Genomic DNA, 20517 nt, shown 5'->3' with positions numbered 1-20517 from the left:
CTGCACCTGGCTGATTTTTCTTTTGTTCTTTTTTTTTTTTTTAATTTTCATAACATATTTTATTTAACCCAATATACCCAGCACATTATCATTTCGGCACATACTCAATTTAAAAATTCCAGGCCTACATAGATGGAGCTGGATGCCATCATCCTCACCAAACCAACACAGGAACAGAAAAGCAAACACTGCATATTCTCACTCATAAATGGAAGTTAAACAATGAGAACACATGGACACACGGAGGGGAACAACACACACTGGGGCCTGTTGCGGGGTGAAGGCACGAGGGGAGGGAACCTAGAGGATGAGTCAATAGGTGCAGCAAACCACCATGGCACACATATATCCATGTAACAAACCTGCATATTCTGTACATGTGTCCTGGAACTTTGATTAAATAAATAAAAATTCCAGTTCCAATCCCACTCTTGCACAGTTATGATTCTTCAGCATAACCATGAAAGCATGATTTACTTCAGAGTTCAAATGTTGACTTTTTTATTTTTTGTAGAGATAGGGGTCTTGCTTTGTTGCCCCGGTTGCCTCATCTTATTTATCTGCACTTTTCACAGAGGCTCCTTATGTGTCTACCAAAAGACAGTGTAGCTAGAGTCGGAGGACATCAGGCAAGGCAATGACCATAAATTCTCTGAACCCCCATGGAGGGGAAATTATCAAGCTGAGTCTAGCACCTGCTACAATACAATGTATTATGAAGGTATTGGAAAAAGAGAAGATTTAAAAAGGAGTTTTTTTTTTTTTTTTTTTTTTTGAGATGGAGTCTCACTGTATTGCCCAGGCTAGAGTGTACTGGTGGGATCTCAGCTCACTGCAACCTCGCCTCCCAGGTTCAAGCGATTCTCCTGCCTCAGACTCCCTAGTAGCTGGGACTATAGGCTCCTGCCACCGTGCCTGACCAATTTTTGTATTTTTAGAAGAGATGGGGTTTAGCTGAGATCGTGCCACTGCACTCCAGCAGTAGGTGACAGAGCAAGACTCTGTCTCAAAAAAGAAAGAATACAATAATGTAGACTTACCTTTTAAGCTCTAGTAAACATAATGATGATTCATAGGGAATGTCAGTATCTTATGATGCCTTAACGTTTTGAATGTATTTCATGACTTTTGACTATGGCTATAGTAGATATAGAGAATTAAGCTCAATCCATCACTATCCTGAGTGAATTTAGATAGTTTTTCCCTGATAAAAATCTTGTTTACGGCCAGTCGTAGTGCCTCACACCTGTAATCCCAGCACTTTGGGAGGCCGAGGCGGGTGAATCACGAGGTCAGGAGTTCGAGACCAGCATGACCAACATGGTGAAACCCTGTCTGTACTAAAAAATATAAAAATTAGCTGGGTGTTGGCACGCGTCTGTAATCCCAGCTACTCAGGAGGCTGAGGCAGGAGAATTGCTTGAACCCGGGAAGCGGAAGTTGCAGTGAGCTGAGATTGTGCCATTGCACTTCAGCTTGGACGACAAAGTAAGACTCTGTCTCAAAAAAAAGAAACAAAAAAAGGGAAATCTTGTTTGCTTTTAAAAATATAGACTACCTCCTACTTGCCACCCTTAAGTACAGTTTACTGGTTGTTAAAATTACTTGGCTGGGTGCAGTGGCTCATGCCTGTAATCCTAGCACTTTAGGAGGCCAAGGTGGGAGGATCATTTGAGCCCAGGAGTTCAAAACCAGAAAGGGCGACACATCGAGACCCTGTCTCTATAAAAAATTTTAAAAATGGCCGGGCGCGGTGGCTCAAGCCTGTAATCCCAGCACTTTGGGAGGCCGAGACAGGCGGATCACGAGGTCAGGAGATCGAGACCATCCTGGCTAACACGGTGAAACCCCGTCTCTACTAAAAAATACAAAAAACTAGCCGGGCGAGGTGGCGGGCGCCTGTAGTGCCAGCTACTCCAGAGGCTGAGGCAGGAGAATGGCGTAAACCCGGGAGGCGGAGCTTGCAGTGAGCTGAGATCTGGCCACTGCACTCCAGCCCGGGCTAGAGCGAGACTCCGTCTCAAAAAAAAAAAAAGAAAAAAATTTAAAAATTAGCTAGGATGGCTGGGCGCGGTGGCTCAAGCCTGTAATCCCAGCACTTTGGGAGGCCGAGACGGGTGGATCACGAGGTCAGGAGATCGAGACCATCCTGCCTAACACGGTGAAACCCTGTCTCTACTAAAAAATACAAAAAACTAGCCGGGCGAGGTGGTGGGCGCCTGTAGTCCCAGCTCCTCGGGAGGCTGAGGCAGGAGAATGGCGGGAACCTGGGAGGCGGAGCTTGCAGTGAGCTGAGATCGCGCCACTGCACTCCAGCCTGGGCAACAGAGCGAGACTCCGTCTCAAAAAAAAAAAAAAAAGAGACATTATTCATACATGAGAATGTATTCTTTTATGAGATTTTTCACACAGTGGTCAATTTAGGATGAGTTTACCAATCTTATTTGAGGCAATGGTTTCTCATGTTTATCAAAATCCTCATCCCCTCAATAGCCATTTGTGGGGTACTTTGCCATGTTCCAGTCAGCAGTCAGTCAACAAATGCTGGGCATACAACATTGCATAAATGAATAAGCCATAATCTGTGCACTCGGGGACCTCTTAGCCTGTGCTCAGTAGGAGACAGACAGATAAACAAGCATACATTAAGTGTGATAGGTGTTATGACAAAACCCACAGTACTGCTGGGTCATAAAGCAGGAAGTAAGTGGTTATACTGAAGGGATTGGGAGGGAAAGAAAAGCATCCTAGAGGCTACTTATTAAAAGACAGATTGGCGCAGTGGCGCATGCTTGTAATCCCAGCATTTTGGGAGGCAGAGGCAGGAGTTTCACTTGAGTCCAGGATTTCAAGGCCAGCCTGGGCCAAATAGGAAGACTCTGTCTCTATAAAAAAAATACAAAAATTAGCCAGATATGGTGGCGTATGCCTGTAGTCCCAGCTACTCAAGAGGCTGAGGTGGAGGATTGCTTGAGCCAGGGAGGTTAAGGCTGCAGTGAACTATGATCACACCACTGTATTCTAGCCTGGGCAACAGAATGAGACCCTATCAAAAAAACAAAACAAAACAAAAAAAAACAAAAAAAAGTGGAGAATAATGTTCTGGGAAATGACAGAAGTAAGAGAAAGAAGGTATAAGAAGATGGCACTTTTGGGAACCACAAATAGTTTGGCAGTGCCGGGGCCTGGATTTTAAGGCGAGGTTTGGAAAGAGTTGAAACCAGGGGCCAGATCTTAAAAAAGCTTAAATATCATACAAAGGATTTGGAGCTTTATTTTAACAATGAGGAGAGAGGGTGTTTGAGGGATTTTAAGGAGGGAATCACATGATCAATCTGGTGGGAATGTAGAAGATTAGTTAGATACAAGGATACTAGTATAGAGATGGTGAGGCCTGAATTAAGGCAGTAGCAGTGGAGATAGAGACAGGGAGGGAGGATGGATAGTGTTAAAGTGATGCATCCAGCAGGATTTGGTGACTGACTATGTGGAGCTGAGAAGGAGGAAAAGAAAATCTAGTGTAATTCCCAGATTTCTGTCTATAGTGTGCTGAGTGGTGCTATTAACAAGGATGGAGAGTACAGGAAGAAGAATAGTTTGAGGGTGGTTGGGAAAAGGGAACTTCATGGTTGTTTTAGACATAATGAATTCATCAAAGTCCTATGAGACTTCCAAATGTATTTATTTGGCTGAGTGTGGTGGCTCACGCCTCTAATCCCAGGACTTTGGGAGGCTGGGTGGCAGGATCACCTGAGGTCGGGAGTTTGAGACCAGCCTGACTAATATGGAGAAACCCTGTCTCTACTAAAAATACAAAATTAGCTGGGTGTGGTGGCGCATGCCTGTAATCCCAGCTACTCGGGAGACTGAGGCAGAAGAATTGCTTGAACCTGGAAGGCAGATGTTGCAGTGAGCCGAGATCGTGCCATTGCACTCCAGCCTAGGCAATAAGAGCAAAATTCCGTCTCAAGAAACAAACACACACACAAATGTATTTATTCATTTAGCAGTTGGCTGTGTTTGAGTGTGAAATTCAGAAGGGAGATCTGTACTAGAGGTGTCACTGTGGAGGTAGTCATTGATACAAAGGAGAATATTCAGGCAGTGCTTTCAAGTAACAAGATGCAATAATTAGCACATCAGGTTTATTATAGGCATGAGCCACCGCACACAGTCTAATTTTTTTGTATTTTTAGTAGAGATGGGGGTTTCACCACGTTGGCCAGGCTGGTCTCGAACTCCTGACCTCAGGTGATCTGTCTGCCTCTTCCTCCCAAAGTGCTGGGATTACAGGCAGCCACCATGCCCGGCCCATTTAAAGTTACGAAGGGAGCCGGGCGCGGTGACTCATGCCTGTAATCCCAGCACTTTGGGAGGCCGAGGCGGGTGTATCACGAGGTCAGGAGATCGAGACCATCCTGCTAACACGGTGAAACTCCGTCTCTACTAAAAATACAAAAAAAATTAGCTGGGCATGGTGGTGGGCGCCTGTAGTCCCAGCTTCTCAGGAGGCTGAGGCAGGAGAATGGTGCTAACCTGGGATGCAGAGCTTACAGTGAGCCGAGATCGCACCACTGCACTCCAGCCTGGGAGAGAGAGTGAGACTCTGTCTCAAAAACAAAACAAAAAAAAGTTATGAAAGAACTGGACATTTATTTTTATTCAGTTTCTTCTCAAGGTGAAGGTAACTGTTTGTAAATGTCCTAGAGAAACATGGTAGCTTTCTGTTCACCCTTTGCAAGTAAAAAGCATGGATCATTCCACTGCTGACATTTAAAAAATAAAGTTATGAAGGGAAAAGTCTGGTGTAATACGGTAGTAGCAAGTGGTGGTATAAATAAATAAGTAGCAAGAATTACTTTCCTTTGAGGTGAGGAGACTTGTCGATTCATTTCCATGGTAGAAGCTGCTAAGCAGTCCTGGGAAGTTTGGAGTTTAAATATAATGGGAAACTAGTCAGAGTTATAAAGTATATTTATTTTATTTATTTTGAGATAGATTGAAACAAATTTCTTAACCCCATGCTGTGAATATTAATTTTTTCATGATTTATGTAGTTTGTTTATCGATGGACACTTTTACAACAGGATTTATGAAGCTGGATCGGAGAACAACACGGCAGTTGTAGCAGTAGAAACTCACACGATACACAAAATTGAAGAAGGGATTGGTAAGGTTTTTTTTTTGTTTGTTTGTTTTTGTTTTTTGTCATTCTAATGCCTTTGACCTTAGCTTCCTTGGTTGAGTTTTCTTGCCATCTGTGCCTTATGTTTTTCTCCCATCCCTGTGTGCCCTACCAATACTACAGCCCTCGATTTTGATGGTGGTACATCTTGAGACACCACTGACTAAGATGCTAGGGTCATCAGTTGGTTGGTTAACGTCAGTTTGGAAGGGTAACTGAAAAGACTTTTTATCTATAAAAATCCCACATAGAAATTGGAGCCTCAAAGTTGATACCTGTCATTAAAGAAGTTGTTGATGACTGATAAGGTATTGTTTAGAAGGCAGTCAGTGGAAAGAAACTGGAAAGAAACTTTGAAATTTAACAAATCTGAGTTTAAATCCCAATTTCTCACCTCTAAGTGTGTCCTTGGGAAAGTCAGTTAACCTTTTTGAGGCCCATATACTTATATTTAACACCTAGGAAACAATTAATTAATTAATTAATTTTAAAAAAACCTGATCAAGCACAGTGGCTCATGCTCGTAATCCCAACACTTTGGGAGGCCAAGGCGGGAGGATCACCTGAGGTCAGGAGTTCGAGACCAGCCTGGCCAACATGGTGAAACCCCATCTCTACTAAAAGTATAAAAATTAGCCTGGCATGGTGGCAGGCGCCTATAATCCCAGTTACTCAGGAGTCTGAGGCAGGAGAATCGCTTGAATCCAGGAGGCATAGGTTGCAGTGAGCTGAGATCGTGCCACTGCACTCCAGCCTGGGCAACAAGAGTGAGACTTCATCTCCAAAACAACAACAACAACAACAAAAACACCACCTACACCGGGCGAGGTGACTCAGGCCTGTAATCCCAGCACTTTGGGAGGCCAAGGCAAGTGGATCACTTGAGGTCAGGGGTTCAAGACCAGCCTGGCCAAGATGGTGAAACCCCATCTCTACTAAAAATATAAAAATTAGCCAGGCGTGGTGGTGTGTGGTATATGGCTATAATCCCAGCTACTTGGAAGGCTGAGGCAGGAGAATTGCTTGAACCCGGGAGGCATAGGTTGCAGTGAGCCGAGATCATGCCACTGCACTCCAGCCTGGGTGATAGCGTGAGACTCCATCTCAAAAAAGGCAAAAAGAAAAAAACACCTAGGAAATAATCACTGCCTCACAGGATTGTTGTAAGAACAAGATTACGTGTGTAAAATATACAGTATGGTGTCTGGCACACTGTGGGAGCTTGGGAAGAGATAGCTGTTAGGCCAGACTTCTTCCAGAGGATCCCTAAACGATACCAGCAAGAGTGAAGTTTTAGTCCCTCAGAGGAACCAGGAGACTAGAGATTTTGAATTTCAGCTTTGGGGAAGAGTTGTTTGATAAATAACTGATTTTTTTTCTGTTTTCAGATACAGGCACTATAGAAGCAAATGAGGATATGGAAATTGCTTACCCTATAACTTGTGGGGAGAGCAAAGCCATCCTCCTCTGGAAGAAGTTTGTGTGTCCGGGAATAAACGTGAAGTGTGTCAAGGTAATTGTCTTCTCCATGCTGAAGCCAATTTTGGGACTCCTTGTTTTCAAAGGGTGTGAGTTCCATGCATCCTTTTTCTCTTCCACTATATCAGGTTTTTTTTTTTTTTTTGGTGGCTCTTGTTCTAATGTGTCACAATAGAAAAAATAAGAACTTTGGGTTGGATGTGGTGGCTCATACCTGTAGTTCTAACACTTTGGGAGACCAAGGTGGGAAGATCACTTGAGCTTAGGAGTTCGAGACCAGCCTGGGCAACATGGTGAGACATTGGCTCTCTTTTTTTTTTCAGACAGTGACTTTCTCTGTTGCCCAGGCTAGAGTGCAATGACATGATCTTGGCTCACTGCAGCCTCCACCTCCTGGGTTCAGGTGATTCTCCCACCTCAGCCTCCTGTGTAGTTGGGACCACAGGTGTGCGCCACTGTGCCTGGCTAATTTTTTGTAGAGATGGAAGGTTTTGCTATGTTGCCTGGGCTGGAAAACCTTACATCTTCAAAAAATATATTGGCGGCTGGGTGCGGTGGCTCACGCCTGTAATCTCAGCACTTTGGGAGGCCAAGGCGGGCGGATCACGAGGTCAGGAGATCAAGATCATCCTGGCTAACACGGTGAAACCCCGTCTCTACTAAAAATACAAAAAATTAGCTGGGCATGGTGGCAGGCGCCTCTAGTCCCAGCTACTCGGGAGGCTGAGGCAGGAGAATGGCGTGAACCCAGGAGGCGGAGCTTGCAATGAGCTGAGATGGCACCACTGCACTCCAGCCTGGGCGACAGAGCGAGACTGTCTCAAAAAAATATATATATACACTGGCTAGGTGAGGTGGCTTATGCCTGTAATCCCAGCACTTTGGGAGGCTGAGGTGGGTGGATCACCTGAGATCAGGAGGTAGAGACCAGCCTGGACAACATGGTGAAGCCCCATCTCTACTAAAAATACAAAAATTAGCCAAGCGTAGTGTTGGGCGCATATAATCCCAGCTACTGCGGAGGCTGAGGCAGCAGAATCACTTGAACCTGGGGGCAGAGTTGCAGTGAGCTGAGATTGCGCTGTTGTACTCCAGTCTGGGTGACAGAGTGATGCTCTGTCTCAAAAGAAAAAAAAAAAAAAATTATTGGATTGACTAGCCAAAAACAAAATTGATAAAAATAGAATTGCTTATTCTGTCTTCATTAGGGCTGATAGATTATTTCAGTTTATTTGAACAGCCTTTGTTTGCCACACTAGACCCAACCACCTGATTCCAGGCATAAATGGATTTTAGAGATTTATTAATATATTTATCTCTTATCTCTTCATATATTCTGTGGCTTTGTACCAGGAATGGAGACTGTGCTCCGAGAAGCATCGTCTTCTCTAACACAATAGTGCAGGAGTTTGGATAATCAAGGCTTAGGATGTCATCTGGGTATTTTTTATGCAAATGATGTAGAGTTATCATTTCATTATTTCCCCTCTTGGCCTGCCTAAGTTGACATTAGACTATTTTGGACTTTTCTTTTTACTTTTAGTTCAATGATCAGTTGATCAGCCCCAAGCACTTTGTTCATCTGGCTGGCAAGTCCACTCTGAAGGACTGGAAGAGAGCTATTCGTCTGGGTGGGATCATGCTCAGGTAAGCTCTAATGTTAAGCACATACCTTTCAACAAACTTTGGGGCACGTAATCATGCTAGAATCTGGGCTTTTCTCTTTAGGTTGACATTTTTATTCTTTCTGAGAAATTGGCTTGAGCAATATATGCATTATTTGACTTAAATCAACTTATTCTTAAAAATCCTGGGAGACAAGAAAGATTTTTTGTTTGTTTGTTTGTTTGTTTTTGAGACAGTCTTGCTCTGTCACCCAGGCTGGAGTGCAGTGGCGTGACCTCGGCTCACTGCAACCTCCACCTCCTGGGTTCAAGCAATTGTAGTTTTTAGTAGAGACAGGATTTCACCATCTTGGCCAGGCTGGTCTTGAACTCCTGACCTCATAATCCACCCACCTTAGCCTCCCAAAGTGCTGGGATTACAGGCATGAGCCACTGTGCCTGGCCATTTAATTCTTTTTAATGGGGGGAAAAATAAAATTTTTAAAAATAAATAAAAAATTAAAAAATAAAAATAATTATTTTTAAGGAATCTCAAGAAAAATCCATAATGCTTGTAGAGATTCAAGCATAAAGATGTTTATTACAACATTATTTATTAATGTGAAACTTATAGTCTGCTTTAATATATAGTCAAAGACTTCTAAAGTCAATTATGACTTGTCTAAATATATATGAGTATATATTATGAATATTTTGCAGTCAATAAAATATTTCTGAAGAGATTTTACATGAAAAATGCTTATGACATAATTTGAAGGAAGAAAAATATAAAATTTATTAAATTGATTTTGGCTGTGTTAAGACATACATATATGTAAGTAAAATTTAGTAGAAGAAAATATGCTAAAATGTTGACATTGTCTGTGTATTGTAGGATTTTTTTTGTTTTTTTTTTGAGATGGAGTCTCGGCCGGGCGCGGTGGCTCAAGCCTGTAATCCCAGCACTTTGGGAGGCCGAGACGGGCGGATCACGAGGTCAGGAGATCGAGACCATCCTGGCTAACACGGTGAAACCCCGTCACTACTAAAAAAATACAAAAAATTAGCCGGGCGAGATGGCGGGCGCCTGTAGTCCCAGCTACTCGGGAGGCTGAGGCGAGAGAATGGCGTAAACCCGGGAGGCGGAGCTTGCAGTGAGCTGAGATCCGGCCACTGCACTCCAGCCTGGGCTACACAGCGAGACTCCGTCTCAAAAAAAAAAAAAAAAAAGTCTCAAAAAAAAAAAAAAAAAAAAAAGAGATGGAGTCTCGCTCTATTGCCAGGCTAGAGTGCAGTGGTGCAGTCTCGGCTCACTGCAGCCTCCATCTCCTGGGTTCAAGTGATTCTCCTGCCTCAGCCTCCCGAGTAGCTGGGACTACAGGCGTGTGCCACCATGCCCAGCTAATTTTTGTATTTTTTTTAGTAGAGATGGGGTTTCATCGTGTTAGGCTGGTCTTGATCTCCTGACCTCGTGATCCACCCACCTTGGCCTCCCAAAGTGCTGAGATTACAGGCGTCAGCCACCTTGCCTGGCCTAAGATTTTAGTTGTTGTTGTTGTTGTTGTTGTTTGTTTTTTTTGGTGAGACGGAGACTTACTCTTGTTGCCCAGGCTGGAGTGCAATGGCGCAATCTCGGCTCATCACATCCTCCGCCTCCCAGGTTCAAGCGATTCTCCTGCCTCAGCCTCCCGAGTAGGTGGGATTACAGGCATGTGTCACCATGCCTGGCTAATTTTGTACTTTTAGTAGAGATGGGGTTTCACCGTATTGTCCAGGCTGATCTCGAACTCCTGACCTCAGGTGATCCGCCCACCTTGGCCTCTCAAAGTGCTGGGATTATAGGCATGAGCCACTGCGCCCAGCCCAAAGATTTTTTATTTTTTTATTTATTTTATTTATTTATTTTTTGAGACGGAGTCTCGCTCTGTCACCCAGGCTGGAGTGCAGTGGCCGGATCTCAGCTCACTGCAAGCTCCGCCTCCCAGGTTCACGCCATTCTCCTGCCTCAGCCTCCGGAGTAGCTGGGACTACAGGTGCCCGCCACCTCGCCCGGCTAGTTTTTTGTATTTTTTTTTTTAGTAGAGACGGGGTTTCACCGTGTTAGCCAGGATGGTCTCGATCTCCTGACCTCGTGATCTGCCCATCTCGGCCTCCCAAAGTGCTGGGATTACAGGCTTGAGCCACCGTGCCTGGCCTCCCAAAGATTTTTTAAAAAGAGCAATTGAAAAAAAAAAAAAAGGGTCATATTCTGTCACTAAGGCTGGAGTGCATTGGCATGATCAGCCTCAAACTCCTCAGCTCTAGCAGTCCTACAGAGTAGCTTGGACTACAGATGTGAGCCACTGTGGCCAGCTGAAAATGCTAAATATTTTCTTCACATAGGTTTTTTTTGTTTTTTTGGAGTCTCGCTCTGTCACCCAGGCTGGAGTCCAGTGGAGTGATCTCGACTCACTGCAAGCTCTGTCTCCCGGGTTCATGCCATTCTCTTGCCCCAGCCTCCCGAGTAGCTGGGACTACAGGTGCCCACCACCACGCCTGGCTAATTTTTTGTATTTTTAAAAAGTAGAGACGGAGTTTCACCATGTTAGCCACGATGGTCTCGATCTCCTGACCTCATGATCCACCCACCTTGACCCCCCAAAATGCTGAGATTACAGGCGTGAGCCACCGCACCCAACCTTTTTTTTTCTGAGTCGGGATCTCGCTCTGTCCCCCAGGCTGCAGTGGCACAATCTTGGCTCACTGCAACCTCCGTCTCCCAGGTTCAAGTGATTCTCCTGCCTCAGCTTCCCGTGTAGCTAAGATTACAGGAGCACACCACCTTGCCCGGCTAATTTTTGTATTTTTGGTAGAGACGGGGTTTTACCATATTGGTCAGGCTGGTCTTGAATTCCTAACCTCGTGATCTGCCTGACTCAGCCTCCCAAAGTATAGGGATTACAGGTGTGAGACACTGTATCCGGCCTTTGGGGTTTTTTTTGGGATTTTTTTTTTTTTTTGAGACATAGTTTTGCTGTGTGGCCCGGGCTGGAGTGTAGTGGCATGATCTCGGCTCACTGCAATCTCCACCTCCTGGGTTCAAGTGATTCTCATGCCTCAGCCTCCTGAGTAGCTGGGATTATAGGTACGCACCACCACACCCAGTTAATTCTTTTGTATTTTTAGTAGAGACGAGGTTTCACCATGTTGGCCAGGCTGGTCTCGAACTCCTGACCTCAAATGCTCTGCCTACCTCACCTCCCAAAGTGCTAGGATTACAGGTGTGAGCCACCGTGCCCCGCTTTTGTTGCCCAGGCTGGAATGCAGTGGTGTGATCTCAGCTCACTACAAACTCTACCTCCTGGGTTCAAGCGATTCTCCTGCCTCAACCTCCCAAGTAGCTCGGATTATAGGCATGTGTCACCATGCCCAGCTTATTTTGTATTTTTAGTAGAGATGGGGTTTCTCCATGTTGGTCAGGCTGGTCTTGAACTCCCAACCTTAGGTGATCCACCTGCCTTGGCCTCCCAAAGTGCTGGGATTATAGGCGTGAGCCACTGTGCCCAGCCCACATCGTTTTTTTTAGTCAGAGACACACAAACATTATTTGTGTTCTTTTTGTTTTTATGTAAAAAATTTTGGCCAGGCGCGGTGGCTTAAGCCTGTAATCCCAGCACTTTGGGAGGCCGAGATGGGCGGATCACGAGGTCAGGAGATCGAGACCATCCTGGCTAACACGGTGAAACCCCGTCTCTACTAAAAAATACAAAAAACTAGCCGGGCGAGGTGGCGGGCGCCTGTAGTCACAGCTGCTCGGGAGGCTGAGGCAGGAGAATGGCGTAAACCTGGGAGGCGGAGCTTGCAGTGAGCTGAGATCCGGCCACTGCACTCCAGCCTGAGTGACAGAACAATACTCCATCTCAAAAAAAGAAAAAAAAAATTTTTTTAAAATTATTTTACTCCTGTACTTCCAACGAAACATCATTTTAAAAAAAAATTTCAGATGATTTGTATGCAGAAATTAGTAATCCAATGAAATTGGGAAGGAATACCTTTATTTTTATTTTTATTGTTTGTTTGTTTATTTATTTATTTATTTTTGAGACAGGGTCTAACTGTCACCCAGGCTGGAGTGCAGTGGCATAGTCTCGGCTTACTGCAACCTCAGCTTCCCAGGCTCAAGCGACTCTTCAGCCTCAGCCTACCAATTAGCTGGGACTACAGGCATGAGCCACCATGCCTGGCTGATTTTTGTTTTTTTTTTTGAGATGGAGTCTCGCCGTGTCACCTAGGCTGGAGTGCAGTGGCATGATCTCGGCTCACTGCAAGCTCCGCCTCCTGGGTTTCACGCCATTCTCCTGCCTCAGCCTCCTGAGTAGCTGGAACTACAGGCGCTCGCCACCATGCCCACGGCTAATTTTTTTTTTGTATTTTTAGTAGAGGAGGGGTTTCACCGTGTTAGCCAGGATGGTCTTGATCTCCTGACCTCGTGATCCACCTGCCTCGGCCTCCCAAAGTGCTGAGATTACAGTCATAAGCTACTGCACATGACCGATTTTTGTATTTTTTATAGAAATGAGGTTTTACCATGTTGCCCATGCTGGTCTCAAACTCCTGAGTTCAAGTGATCCTCCTGCCTTGGCCTCCCAAAGTGGTGGGATTACAGGTGTGAGCCACTGCGCCTGGCTGAGGAATACCTTTAACTTTGAGTTTTGTTGTTCTTGGTGGGTTTTATTTACCCAGAAAGACAAGCACATGCCAATTCTTCCCAAATGTGAAAAAGAGAATACTAAAAAATATTTAGTGAAAGCCAAGTGACATTATAACATAGAATTTACTATAATTAAAATACCCCATGGTTTTGCTCATAACGTTTTGTGGATCCAATTATAAGGACATTTTCCAGAGTGGGTTTAGTATAGTCAACTTTTTTCTACATGCCTAGGAGAGTTTTTTTTTTTTTTTTTTTTGAGACGGAGTCTCGCTCTGTAACCCAGGCTGGAGTGCTGTGGCCGGATCTCAGCTCACTGCAAGCTCCGCCTCCCGGGTTCACGCCATTCTCCTGTCTCAGCCTCCCGGGTAGCTGGGACTACAGGCGCCCGCCACCTCGCCCGGCTAGTTTTTTGTAGCTTTTAGTAGAGACGGGGTTTCACCGTGTTAGCCAGGATGGTCTCGATCTCCTGACCTCGTGATCCGCCCGTCTCGGCCTCCCAAAGTGCTGGGATTACAGGCTTGAGCCACCGCGCCCGGCCTAGGAGAGTTTTTTAAAAGACTGAAACTTTATGTCTGTGAAACTGGCACCAGATCTTGCTGGAGTACTCATAATGAATAAACTACAGAGGGAGAAAGAATACTGGTAAATGTGTGCAGGACCAGTGAAAATTTAAAGCCCAAATTAGAATTTTTGCAACCTAATGACTTCTAACACTATTAGGTTTCCCTAATCTACACAGTAGACTCAGCAATGTTGTCCCTATTTTTCCCTGAGGCCTAGTTCCCACTATATGAAGTATGGGCTGAACTGGTACTTCTTGTCTCCCTTTGCACAGGAAAATGATGGACTCCGGACAGATTGATTTTTACCAACATGACAAAGTTTGCTCCAATACCTGCAGAAGCACCAAATTTGATCTTCTGATCAGCAGTGCAAGAGCTCCAGTGCCAGGACAGCAGACAAGTGTGGTGCAGACACCCACTTCGGCTGATGGTAGGGGGTAGGAAACCACCTGAAAATCCGCTGTGTTTTTCAGCAGAACTTTCCCCCTTATTTCTCCCTGTGTGTGTGTGTGTGTATATATATATATATATATATATATATATTTTTTTTTTTTTTTTTTTTTCTTTTCTTTTCTTTTTGAGATGGAGTTTTGCTCTCGTTGCCCAGACTGGAGTGCAATGGCGTGATCTCAGCTCACCGCAACCTCTGCCTCCTGGGTTCAAGTGATTCTCCTGCCTCAGCCTCTCGAGTAGCTGGGATTACAGGCATGCACCACCACGCCCGGCAAATTTTGTAGTTTTAGTACAAAACAGGGTTTCCCCATGTTTGTTATATGGTCTTGAACTCCCAACCTCAGGTGATCCAACCGCCTCGGCCTTCCAAAGTGCTGGGAATACAGGCATGAGCCACCACGTCTGGCCTTTTGTATAATCTTAATTTCAATTCTCATGAGCATTGATGTGCCTTGTAAAGTATGCTAATCTTGGATGGGATTCCATGCTTTGGAAACATGCTTTGTTTTCTTCCAAATGATTCCTATTGGCCAGACCTCCTCCTTTGTTTTTTCCTTACAATGCATTGTAAGCGTTGGAAAGGTAGTTCAGTAGTTATAATTATATAACAGTTTCACTTTGGTGCCACTTTGCATATTAAGGTTCAATTAGGCTGTTTTGAAAAATGGAGAATGGCGTGAACCCAGGAGGTGGAGCTTGCAGTGAGCCGAAATCACACCACTGCACTCCAGCCTGGGTGACAGAGCGAGACTCCGTCTCAAAAAAAAAAAAAAATTAGCTGGGCATGGTGGCACATGCCTGTAATCCCAGCTACTCAGGAGATTGAGGCAGGAGAATCACTTGGACCTGAGAGGTGGAGGTTACCATGAGCCAAGATCATGCCTCTGCACTCCAGCCTGGGTGACAAAGCGACACTCCGTCTCAAAAAAAAAAAAAAAAGATCTTTTGGTCAGTTCTAATATGCTATGTGTAACCAGTGAGTGAGTAGAAGCCAAATCTCTTGAAACCTAAATCCCTTTCAGGAAAGTATAAAATATCTGGCAGTTTGAATATTTGAACACTTGACTTTTCACTTGAAAAGTGAAAAATACTGTGAAATGTTATTTACAGTTGGCCATTGAACAATATGGCTTTGATCAGCAGGGGTCCACTTTTATGCAGCTTTTTTTTTTTTTTTCCAGCCAAACATGGATTGAAAATATAGTATTTGCAGAATGCAAAACCCGGGTCTAAGAAGTGCTGACTTTTACTTTTTGTGTATGTGGATTCCACGGGGCTGACTTTAGGACTTGAACATGTGCAGATTTGGTTATATATGCAGGTGGTCCAGGAATCAATCCCTCATGTATACTGAGGGACAACTGTACTTCCTTTTTATTTGGCCAAAAGTCCTTTACTTGATTATCTTTTGCCTGATTATTGATATCCTCCAGTGTGTAGAGTCCATACTTACCTATATTGCTTTGTGGATCAGTTTGCTTTTCTCTTTTTTTTTTTTTTTTTTTTGAGGCGGAGTCTCGCTCTGTCACCCGGACTGGAGTGCAGTGGCCGGATCTCAGCTCACTGCAAGCTCCGTCTCCTGGGTTTATGCCATTCTCCTGCCTCAGCCTCCCGAGTAGCTGGGACTACAGGCGCCCGCCACCTCGCCCGGCTAGTTTTTGTATTTTTAGTAGAGACGGGGTTTCACCGTGTTAGCCAGGATGGTCTCGATCTCCTGACCTCGTGATCCGCCCGTCTCGGCCTCCCAAAGTGCTGGGATTACAGGCTTGAGCCACCGCGCCCGGCCCAGTTTGTTTTTTCTCAATTCTCTTTGTTTAAAAGCTTTCTTTCTTTCTTTTTTTTTTTTTTTTTTTGAGATGGTCTCGCTTTGTTGCCCAGGCTGGAGTGCAGTGGGACAATTTCGGCTCACTGCAAGCTCCGCCTCCCAGGTTCACGCCATTCTCCTGCCTCAGCCTCCTGAGTAGCTGGGACTACAGGCGCCTGCCACCACGCCCGGCTAATTTTTTGTATTTTTAGTAGAGATAGGGTTTCACCGCGTTAGCCAGAGTGGTCTCGTTCTCCTGACCTCATGATCCATCTGCTTCGGCTTCCCAAAGTGCTGGGATTACAAGCATGAGCCACCGCACCTGGCTAAAAGCTTTCTTTTTTTTTTTTGAGACAGGGTCTTACTCTGTCACCCAGGCTGGAGTACAGTGGCACAATCACGGTTTACTGCTGCCTTAAGCCCCTGGGCCCAGGTGATCCTCCCGCCTCAGCCTCCTGAGTAACTGTAACTACGGATGTGCACCACCACACCCAGCTGATTTTTGTAGAAACTGGGTTTCGCCATGTTGCCCAGGCTGGTCTCAAACTCCTGGGCTCAAGCGATCTGCCCACCTTAGCCTCCCAAAGTGGTAGGATTACAGGCATGAGCTACCATGCCCAGTCAAAATCTTACTATACAAGTCATAGCAAAGGGTATTTTTTCCCCTCTGTAAATCTGCTATACATGAATCTCTTATCTGATTTTTATGGTCTCCATTTCTTTTACTTTGTCTTTATAGGCTAATAAATAAGTTAGATGCTTAGTATCAAACTTGCTTGTAGTAGAGCTCTTGGCAAAGCACTATACCTTTCTCTTAAATTATTTCAAGCTTTCTTCACCCTCAATAAGTCTGGGGCAGGCAGCCTAGTAGTAATGCCTATCTTCAATCTCTTTCAAAAACATATCCACCCAGGAAACACATTGCTCTTTTGTGATTTTGTAAGTTATCTTTCACTTTCTATTCAAAGTAAGAAAGCATTTTCCTTTGCAAGGCAGGTTTTCTTTAGAAAATCCAGTATTCATCCTGGCTTACCTAACAGTCTAGTTTTTAAAATAGGGACCTGCAGCCAAGAGGCTAGAATGTTAAAATAACAAGGTCTTTGTAGCTATTGACTATGAGATATAGGATGGCTATAATTTTTTCATTACATTCACCATTCTCACCTCTACTGGACTGCTTTTAGGTAGCATCACACAGATTGCCATCTCAGAAGAGAGTATGGAAGAGGCAGGGCTGGAATGGAACTCAGCTCTCACCGCTGCTGTCACCATGGCCACGGAGGAGGGTGTAAAGAAAGACTCAGAGGAAATTTCAGGTATTCTTCTCTAGGGCTCAGATATCTTGCAGAGTCTTGTGACCCTTATCACCATTATTATTATGGACACGGAAAACCTCTTAATTACTTTCGCTGGATTTTCTCATGCATGTAAATACTAACTATAGCTACAAACATCCTACTTTAATCCATGCAGTAACCCTGCAGAGCCACATTTTACACACAAAGAAATCAGAATTCAGAAAGGTTCAGCAACTTGCCTAAGACCGGTCACAAACAAGTGTCAGAGCTGAATTTAGGTGTTTGACTATGTAGTGTATGCTTTTCATCCGATCAAACTGCCTCCAACCTTGGCACATTTCTTAGATAAACTAAGTTTTGAGATGTTAGCAGGAAAAAATAGATGCCAAGTGTTATAGAGCATGGTGATTAATGATTATTCACTTAGAAGGGACCAGGAGAGGCTTCATATCACCCTCCATTTATTAATTCATTTTTAGTTGGCACTGTTGTTAGGTGCTAGGTGCATAGATGAAAAGACAGGCCGGGCACGTGGCTCACGCCTGTAATCCTAGCACTTTGGGAGGCCAAGGCGGGTGGATCACCTGAGATCGGGAGTTCAAGACCAGCCTGACCAACATGGAGAAACCCTGTCTCTACTAAAAATACAAAATTAGCCGGTTGTGGTGGTACATGCATGTAATCACAGCTACTTGGGAGGCTGAGGCAGGAGAATTGCTTGAACCTGGGAGGCAGAGGTTGCAGTGAGTTGATATGGTGCCATTGCACTCCAGCCTGGGCAACAAGAATGAAACTGCATCTTAGAAAAAAAAAAGAAAAAGAAAAAGAAAAAAGAAAAGAAAAGACATAGCCACCACCCTCAGAGAGCTTATAGCCCCGTCTATCCAAATGTTTTGTTTTGTTTTCCTAAGTATAGGACTAGGGAGAGTATATCTTAATTAATATTTAATTTAATATCTTTACTATTTAACTTTTATGATATTAAATATCTAATATCTCATTTTTAAATTAAAACTAAATATTTAATATTAAATATGTTTGTTTAATGTTTAATTTAATATCTTTATTGGAAGAAAATGACTATTCTTTGTAGTGAGAACTATGACAAATTCAGAGAATGACAAATTGAGGCAATTATCCCAAGCACCTATGCTACTGAAGGGGCCAAATAATTGGGTGCCCACTCAGGGAAGCATCTAGTATTCCAAAGCCTATCCCTTTTTTTCAGGAATGGCCCAATAAGAAATTCTTTTGAGTTAAAATAATTTTGAATATAACATTGTAGAGATTTGCCTAAGTATCTGTGTAGTGTCTCTTTTTTACCCTGTCTTATCCTTCTTGTGCCAGAGGACACTTTGATGTTCTGGAAAGGAATAGCTGATGTAGGGCTGATGGAAGAAGTTGTCTGCAATATACAGAAGGAAATAGAGGAGCTACTCCGGGGAGTTCAGCAGCGGCTCATCCAGGCTCCCTTCCAGGTCACAGGTAAGTGCACTAATCCTAACAGTAGCAGTCATTTATTGAATACTCACCTCTGTAGGCAGGTCCTGTAAGCCTTGCAAAAACCCTGATGTATAGGTATTATTATCTTAATTTTACAGATAAGGAAACTAAGGCTCATATAAATTAAGTCACTTGTCTAAGGTTCATAACTAGGTTTTGAACTCAGGTCTGGCCATGCTTTTCCACAGGTAATTTTTGTCTTTATAAATGATGCCAATAGTCTGGGCAACATCATGAAATGCTTTGTCTCCACAAAAAAACTTTTTTTTTTAAGATGGAGTTTCACTCTTATTGCCCAGGCTGGAGTGCAGTGGTGCAATCTCAGCTCACTACAACCTCTGCCTCCTGGGTTTTAAGCAATTCTGTTTGCCTCAGCCTCCTGAGTAGCTGGGATTACAGGCGCCCACCACCATGCCCGGCTAATTTTTGTATTTTTGGTAGAGACAGGGTTTTGCCATGTTGGCCAGGCTGGTCTTGAACTCGTGACCTCAGATGATCCCCCTGCCTTGGCCTCCCAAAGTGCTGGGATTGCAGGCATGAGCCACTGCTCCTGGCCTACAAAAAGCTTTTTAAAAATTAGTCAGGTATGGTTGGTAGTAGGTACCTGTAGTCCCAGCTACTTGGGAGGCTGAGGCTTAGAAGAATCACTTGAGCCCAGCAGTTTGATGCTGCAGTGAGCTATGATCATACAACTGTACTCCAGCCTGGGTTACAGAGCAAGACCCTGTCTAAAAAAAAAAAAACAGGCCAGGTGCGGTAGCTCACGCCTGTAATCCCAGTACATTAGGAGGTTGAGAGCGGCAGATTACTGAGGTCAGGAGTTCGAGAGCAGCTGGCCAACATGGTGAAAACCTGTCTCTACTAAAAATACAAAAAAAAAAAAAAAAATTAGCTGGGTGTGGTGCATGTCTGTAATCCCAGCTACTCAAGAGGTTGAGGCACGAGAATCACTGAATCCAGGAGGTGGAGGTTTGCAGTGAGTCGAGATCACACCTCTGCACTCCACTCTGGGTGACAGAGCAAGACTCCATATCAAAAAAAAAAAAAAAGGCCGGGCGCGGTGGCTCAAGCCTGTAATCCCAGCACTTTGGGAGGCCGAGGCGGGCGGATCACGAGGTCAGGAGATCGAGACCATCCTGGCTAACACGGTGAAACCCCGTCTCTACTAGAAAATACAAAAAACTAGCCGGGCGAGGTGGCGGGCACCTGTAGTCCCAGCTACTCGGAGGCTGAGGCAGGAGAATGGCGGTAAACTCGGGAGGCGGAGCTTGCAGTGAGCTGAGATCCGGCCACTGCACTCCAGCCCGGGCGACAGAGCCAGACTCCGTCTCAAAAAAAAAAAAAAAAAAAAAAAAAAAACTGACAGAAAGCATTCTCTCTCTCAATATATGTATTTTCTTTTTTTTTTTTTTTTTGTGAGGCAGAGTTTCACTCAGTCACCCAGGCTGGCGTGCAGTGGCACGATCTCAGCTAACTGCAACTTCCACCTCCTGGGTTCAAGCAGTTCTGCCTTAGACTCCTGAGTAGCTGGGACTACAGGCTCATGCAACCATGGCCAGCTAATTTTTTGTAATTCTAGTAGAGATGAGGTTTCATGATGTTGGCCAGGCTGGTCTCAAACTCCTAACCTTGGGTGATTCACCTGCCTCAGCCTCCCAAAGTGCTGGGATTACAGGCATGAGCCATCGCGCCCAGCCGAGATATGTATTTTCAGAGTCTCTCTGTATATACTCATTATGTGTGTATGTCCACTATGTGTATATATAGAGAGTCTGAAAATTGGAGAAATCCACTTGCTTTTAGATTATTCTTATATCCTATTTTTTAAGGCTTTCTGAACCTACTGTGTTCACTTATAGCTGTTTCTGAATACTTTCAGGGTGCTGCTGTGCAGAGTGTAAAAGAATGTTCTAATCTGATAGAAATGGGGTTATG

At 44.4% G+C, this 20517-nt stretch overlaps 1 protein-coding gene and 1 non-coding gene across 5 annotated transcripts in view; both read left to right on the top strand.

Moving 5' to 3' along the window:
- Positions 1 to 20517, top strand: part of GMEB1 (glucocorticoid modulatory element binding protein 1) — a 47876-nt gene that overhangs the window by 17024 nt on the left and 10335 nt on the right. For 2 of the 4 annotated variants that reach the window (XM_033227481.1, XM_033227482.1), the window contains exons 3-8: positions 5088 to 5170; positions 6574 to 6698; positions 8208 to 8311; positions 13797 to 13954; positions 16966 to 17097; positions 18427 to 18564. In XM_033227481.1, coding sequence (XP_033083372.1) covers positions 5088 to 5170; positions 6574 to 6698; positions 8208 to 8311; positions 13797 to 13954; positions 16966 to 17097; positions 18427 to 18564 — 740 coding nt within the window. Of the gene's footprint in view, positions 1 to 5057; positions 5171 to 6573; positions 6699 to 8207; positions 8312 to 13796; positions 13955 to 16965; positions 17098 to 18426; positions 18565 to 20517 lie in introns of all 4 variants that reach the window. The other 2 variants (XM_033227480.1, XM_033227478.1) reach the window with 1 other exon arrangement.
- LOC117094071 lies at positions 4646 to 4775 on the top strand. Its single transcript, XR_004441398.1, has one exon.

The sequence above is a fragment of the Trachypithecus francoisi genome, unplaced genomic scaffold (genome assembly GCF_009764315.1).
Source record: "Trachypithecus francoisi isolate TF-2019V2 unplaced genomic scaffold, Tfra_2.0 Lachesis_group12, whole genome shotgun sequence".
Classification (NCBI taxonomy): Eukaryota; Metazoa; Chordata; class Mammalia; order Primates; family Cercopithecidae; genus Trachypithecus; species Trachypithecus francoisi.
Note: the sequence above shows the minus strand (reverse complement) of the source record. Positions and strands in the feature narration are given on the sequence as shown.